The sequence below is a fragment of the Numida meleagris genome, chromosome 3, assembly GCF_002078875.1.
Source record: "Numida meleagris isolate 19003 breed g44 Domestic line chromosome 3, NumMel1.0, whole genome shotgun sequence".
Classification (NCBI taxonomy): domain Eukaryota; kingdom Metazoa; phylum Chordata; class Aves; order Galliformes; family Numididae; genus Numida; species Numida meleagris.
Genome location: NC_034411.1, coordinates 15,782,407 through 15,788,845, shown reverse-complemented (window position 1 = coordinate 15,788,845; position 6,439 = coordinate 15,782,407). Strand labels below are relative to the sequence as shown.

Here is a 6,439-nt window from a genome sequence, read left to right as displayed (position 1 = left end):
GGGCAGGCGGGGGGGGAAGGCGGACGCCCCGTCGAAGATGTGGGGCCCGAGGCCGGGGGGGCACCCAGGGGACCCGGAGGGGACGGGGAGGGCCGAGGGGAGGGGTCCAGAGGGGGGACCCGAGGGGACGGCGGGGAGGGGCCGGGCGGGGGGGCCCGAGGGAGGGGCCCGGGGCCCGTGGGCCGCTAATCCGGGGATTGGGAGAGCCCCCCCCCCCCCCCGCCGCCCCGGGCCGCGATTGGGGCCGGGCCCGGCGGGGGGCTGATAAAAGAGCCGGCGGGCGGCGGTGCCCGCTCCGGGCCGGGCCAGGCGGCGGCGATGCCGGGCCGGGCGGAGCCGTCGGGGGGCCGCGCGGCGGTGCCGATGCCGCTTCCCGTCGCGGTGGCGGCGGCTCCGGGCCCGGCGTCGGTTCGCAGCGCCCTCCCCGAGCGGTCGGCGCGTCCGGGCGGAGCGGGGCTACGGGCCAAGGGCTTCGCCATCACCGACCTGCTGGGGCTGGAAGCCGAGCTGCAGCCCCCCACCGGGGCCGCCCCCGGACCCGCCGGCGGCTACGAGAGCGGCGGGGCGCTGGGGCTGGGGCTGGGGCTGCTGTGCGGCTTGGCGGGGCCCGGAGCCCCCTGCCTGCTGCCCGCCCCGCTGCCGCTGCTGCCCGCCCGCGGCCCCCGCCCGGGTCCCCCCGGGCCGCCGCCCGCCGCCCGCCGCCACAAGGAGAGTGCCTCCGGTGAGCCGCCGTCCCCTGCCCGCGGCACCCTCGGGTCCCCCGGAGGTGGTGGCACCGCGGGGAGCCCTTGGCGGGATGGGATGTGACTGTCCCCCCCCCTCCTTCCCCTTGCTGCCGCCAGATGAGGACAGCCTGTCCGGGGACGCCAGCGAGCTGAAGATGCCGGCTTCGCAGATCAAGAGGAAGAAGCGGCGGCACAGGTGACCGCCGCCCACCCCCATGGGTCCCCGTGGGCGTCCCCCCGAGGAGCAGGGCATCCAGGCTGGGGGTGGCGGGAGGGGGTGACGCTATGCCCTGCCCGCCCGGACCCCGTCGCAGGACGCTGTCCGCTTTCCGCAGGACGGTGTTCACGGCCCATCAGCTGGAGGAGCTGGAGAAGGCGTTCAACGAAGCTCACTACCCCGACGTCTACGCCAGGGAGATGCTGGCGGTGAAGACGGAGCTGCCCGAGGACCGCATACAGGTAGGCGGCTCCTCGCTCCCCGGGGGCCTCTGGCACCAGCCGTGCTCCGCGGTAGGGCGAGGGAGTGTGGGCAGCAGGGAGGTGGTGGCACTGGGGGGCTGATCTGGTGGGTGGCAGCCCTCCCCTGCAGGGCAGGGAGTTGGAACTGGATGGGCTTTAAGGTCCCTTCCAATCCAACCATTCCATGATTCTTTGATTCTCATTGCCTGGGCTCCGAGAGGAAGTGCAGAGCCAGGGGATGCGGTGTCCTCCTGTTTGGGCAGGAGCTCAGAGTGGTGCAGGAGGTGCAGGCTGCCCCCTCGTTTGCTCGCACAGCCTTTGAAGTGGTGTTTTAGGGCCCAATCCTGCCCCGTTGCAAAGCAGCTAATTGGGGTGGGAGTTTGGGCAACACTCAGGTTGCATCAACACCGCTGGAGGCTTTAAGTATGAGAAGGAGATGGGGAGAGGGACTTGAGCACCCTCTGCCATCACCCGTGAGTGCGTCGTGGACCCCTTTTTCTGCATACACCAGTGGCTCTGCATAGAGTGGCTCTGCAGGCGGGTGGCACACAGGGGCTGCCCTCGGTGACTCAGGTTGGGGACACCTCCCTGGGTCAGGATCAGCCTCGTGTAACGTCTGCTCCCTCTCCCCCCCTTCCTCTCCTCCCTCGCTGACACCCACGTGTGCCCTCCCCAAATTCCCCTCTGTGGCTCTGCCCTGGCCGCCCTCCCACCGCTGACCCCGCGCGCACCCCAACCCCCGCGGCCGCCCCTGGGGCGCGCTCTGCCATGGCTCAAACACCCACCTGCGGGGCCATCTCCTCCCCACCCCACCCCTCCATGCTCTCCTGGCTGTGACCCCTGAAGGTTTGGTTTCAGAACCGAAGAGCCAAGTGGCGGAAGCGGGAGAAGTGCTGGGGCCGGAGCAGCGTGATGGCCGAGTACGGCCTGTACGGAGCCATGGTGCGGCACTCCATCCCTCTGCCTGAGTCCATCATCAACTCTGCCAAGAGTGGGCTGGTGGGATCCTGCGCCCCATGGCTGCTGGGTGAGCCTCAGGCAAGAGCGGGGCTGGTGGGAGCTGCAGCTGATGGCAGTGTTAGTGTTATGTCAGAGCTACCCTGGGGCTCCGGTGTAACAAGGGTCTGGAACTGCTGGAGTGGGTCCCTGCACACGGCAGGGGGGTTGGAGCCAAGTGATCTTTTAAGGTCCCTTCTGACCCAAGCCATTCTCTAACTCTGTAGTCCTGCATAGAGGTGACACTTGAAGTCTGGGTGGGGATGGGCTGTCACAGCACCCCTCTCCTTGTACATCTTCCCTGCTGAGTGGGAGGGAAATGTACAGATCGATCCTGCTGCAAACCGTCCTCAGTGGTGCAGAGAACAGGCTGCGGCGTCTGGGCTGGGAATGGTAGCATGAGTTTTCCTCAGGATGTAAGTGTGAGCTGGGGTAGGCTGCAGGAGGGCAGAGCAGCACACTCCCCTCTGACACTGGGCAGTCCCAGGCAGAAATAAGCAACCAGCTCCTTTGGTTTGCTCTCCCCAAGGCATGCACAAGAAGTCCATGGAGGTGAGCAGGAAGGCAGAGAGCCAGGAGAAGCTGGCAGATGGCTGGCAAGCGGAGCAGGATGGAGAGGAACTCCAAGGGAAGCAGGCCAGTTCCCAGAGGAGCCCTGAAAAGCTTGGCCCTGCGAAAGATCTTGAAGACACAGCCATTGACCTCTCCAGGACAGCCAGGCAGGAGAAGAGGAGCGTACTGAGACAGTGCGTCAACGGGGACCCCACCACGGAGCAGAAGGACAGGGACCACTGAGCTTGGGCTGCCATGGAAGAGGCCAGAGCTCACAGCTTTCTGGGGAGATAAGAATATTTATTGGTTTATTGAAATATCTCTATATTTTTCTGAAATAATTGAACTTTTATCTGAATTCAGGGCATTTTAAAACTGGATACCTTCCTCCCGACTCTGACCCCTCACTTGTCAGCTGTTCACTTCTCAGCAGAGCACAGGTGAAGCCAGGGTGGAGGGTGGGAGAGGTGTCCCAGCACAGCCAAGAGCAGTGTGAAAACGGGGACATCCTTTGGGCAGCACGGATGGCTGCTCAGGAAGAGCCCCCGTCTCCTCTGGGATGTGAACGTGTCCTGGGCTATCCAAGAGCACAAAGAGCAGCAGTGCCATGGGAATCGCTCCAATACCTGGGTGCAGAGATGGTGCAGGTCATGGACACCTTCTCTGAGCACTTCCACCCCTGCACAGCACCCATGTGGTGGTTCCCTCTGCTTCAGGCACATGATTCCTCCACCTCAAGGAGCAGCAGGGCTTTTAAACATGGTAGGGTCCATCCTCAGGCTGGTGTAACTCAACCAGTTTATACCTCCTGAAGATCTGGCCTGCCAATGCAGCCTTACCACTGGATTTACACTGTGCAGCTTCCTTAACTCATGTTTGGGAGAAGGGGGTAAAGACGTTTTTGTTTATGCAATGATTTTATACACTCTTGAATGTTATCTTCCGTACTATGCATAATAGAACAGAAAACCAAGCCATAGCACCCTGGAACAATTAAACAGTCTTGGGAACTGACATATGAAGACACTTTGTAATTGTCTGTAAATAGTGTAATGTCAGAGCTGTTTCTTGGTCGTCCTATGTTTATGTCTTAAAAGCACTTTAGTGATCTGGATTTTTGAATGTGGCCGTTCCTGTTTTGTCCACCATTTATTTATTACATACCTGTAAGTAAAATTGTGACGTATATTTGGTTTTCCTGCTCCGCATTTGTGATTCTTTAATTTTACTTTGGTGGATGTCGCAGTAGTTGCTAGCTTTGAGAAGATCCTGCGCAGACCCATGTCTAAAGAGGGCTTGGGCGCTCTCCTGAGGCTGTCTATGCAGTTACCCAGGGGAGCAGAGCAAAGCCCTCATGTGTTTTCCCCAGAGCTGAGTTCCAGTCCAGCAGTCTCCACATGCCCAAAGGCAACTGATTATTGCTTGTCAACCATGCCAATCCAGAAATGCCCACTGCTCTGGAAGGCGCAGAGTTGGGCCCCTTGCCCGATGTGGTTAAACACAAGGAGCTATTTTTGGGTTAGGCAAATGGGTGGTAGAGGCACCTGGGGGGCACCTCAGCCTCCCTGGCAGATGCACTGAGCAGGATGGTGCTGGCAGCCCCATGGTCATCCCCATCTATGTGTAAGGGCGTTGTGGCCATCTAGCTGCTCGGACTCAGGCTGCAACCGGTCCTCCTCTCACTGCTGTGTCAAGTTGGCCCAGACGTGCACTGTGACAGCTCTCCTGGAACACCTCCAGCTTTCTCCGCTGGCCAAAACCTAACTGAAAATTATCAGGAGGTTTTATTACAATCTGAGTAATCCCAGTTTGGAAAGTTTCCTGATGCAGCTCGGTGCGAGCACAGTTGTGTCGTGATGATGTCACCTGTCCCTGCTGCCAGGATGCTCCTTGCACACTAGGTGCAGTGTGGGGGGCCAGGGGTGCACAGGGGAATGGCTGGCTGGGAAGAGCAGAGAAATAATGATCTTTAAGGTCCTTTCCAACCTAAGCCATTCTATGATTCTAATAAAAGCAGCATCTGCAGATTTCCTGTTTTTCCCTCCCTCCACTTGGTCAAGCCCTGCTGAGGGGTGGGAGGGAACATATGCATGGCAAATACAAGCTTTGCAGGGAAAAAAAAAAAACAAAAAAACACTCACATATGATGGGGTGGAGGAGATCAGTTCATGAAAGGACCAGCCAGGGCTTATTGCAGCAGCAATTAGGCTCTGCGAGAGCCGAGACTTAGCACATTGGAGGCCTAATCCTGCCTGAGCAGCATCTGCAAACCCTTTATTTGGGCCGTGCCATGCTGGCACTGGATGCTTGCAATCATTTTTTTTTCCTGCCTTGCCTGCATGCAGATGGCCTGGCTCTCCACTTCGCACTGGATGCAGCACTGTGAGCCATGAGCATCCAATCACTGCAATGAGGGGAACGCTATGGCCCTGTCAATGTGTGGGGTGCAGAGCTCTGCTGGAGAGGCCTGGTGGGCTCCCAGCTCTCAACTCATGCTGTGAGGGGTGGATCATAGGGAGGGCTGTTGGCCTAAGACACGTTTCATAGAGGCATAGAATGGTTTGCGCTGGAAGGGACCTCAAAGTCCACCTAGTTCCAACCCCCAGCAGTGGGCAGGGCTGCCCCCCCACCAGCTCAGGCTGCCCCAGGCTCCATCCAACCTGGCCTTGTGTGCCTCTAGGGATGAGGCACCACAGCTTCTCTGGGCAGCTGTGCCAGGGCCTCCCCAGGTGAGGAATTTCTTCCTTACATCTAACATACATCTCTTCTCTTTTAGTTTAAAGCCATTCCCCATTGTCCCGTCACTATTAGACCACGTAAAAAGTCAGTCCCCCTCCTATTTATAAGCTCTGTTTGAGTACTGGATGGCCGCAATGAGGTCTCCCTGACTCTTCTCCAGACTGAACGCACCCAGCTCCCTCAGCCTTTCTTCATAGGAGAGGTGCTTCAGCCCCCTGAGCATCTTTGTGGCCCTCCCCCAGGCCTGATCCAACAGCTCCATGTCCCTCTTGTTCTGGGGGCACAGAGTTGAATGCAGCTTTCAAGTCCTTCCTGCAGTTAGCCAGAGCCAAGCACAGCCCGTGCTGGTTGAGGCTGGGCCCAGAGGTGGGGACTGAGTAGCTCTGACGTGTGGCGATGGCTGTGCTCATACCCATCCCTGGGCTGCTGCCCGAGCAGGACCCTGCAGCCACTTCTGTGCCCGCATGAGGGCCTGGCTGGGGCCGCTCAGCCCCAGGAGCTGGCTTTCCACGTAAGACATTCCTTTGGCATGGACACATGCACGTCACCAGAATAACATGAGGTGGTTTCAGCACATTTCTCAGCTTTTAGTGAATCATAGAGTCGTGTGAGTCGGAAGGGACTTAAAAGCTCGAGCTCTAGGCTGGTCGATCCAGCCTATAGACCGGGGCCTAGCCGGGGGCTGCCAGGAGGAGCCAGGGGACGGTTGCCTGAGGCGAGCAGCGCCGCACACGGGACCTCCAGCCCGCAGGGCGGCGAGGCGGCCGGGCGCCCTCTCTACGCTACCCGCCGGCGCCACTCTATGGCCCTCTAGGGGGCCCTCCGCGCCTGCGCGCCGCCCTCTCGATGGTGTCGGGGCGGCCTCCATGGCGGTGGCGGTGCTGCGGCCGCTGGACGCTCCGCCGGCGGAGCTGGTGCCGGTGACGGCTCTGCTGCTGGCTCCGCCGCCGCTGTGCGCGGCTCTGCGG

General features: G+C 60.4%; 1 protein-coding gene across 1 annotated transcript; it reads left to right on the top strand.

Annotated features, from left to right (window-relative positions):
• VSX1 (visual system homeobox 1) lies at window positions 319-3,924 on the top strand. The gene is made up of 5 exons (XM_021392843.1): window positions 319-721; window positions 843-921; window positions 1,061-1,184; window positions 2,031-2,211; window positions 2,710-3,924. The coding sequence occupies exons 1-5, from the start codon at window positions 319-321 to the stop codon at window positions 2,973-2,975; spliced, it is 1,053 nt and encodes a 350-aa protein (XP_021248518.1). The 3' UTR covers window positions 2,976-3,924.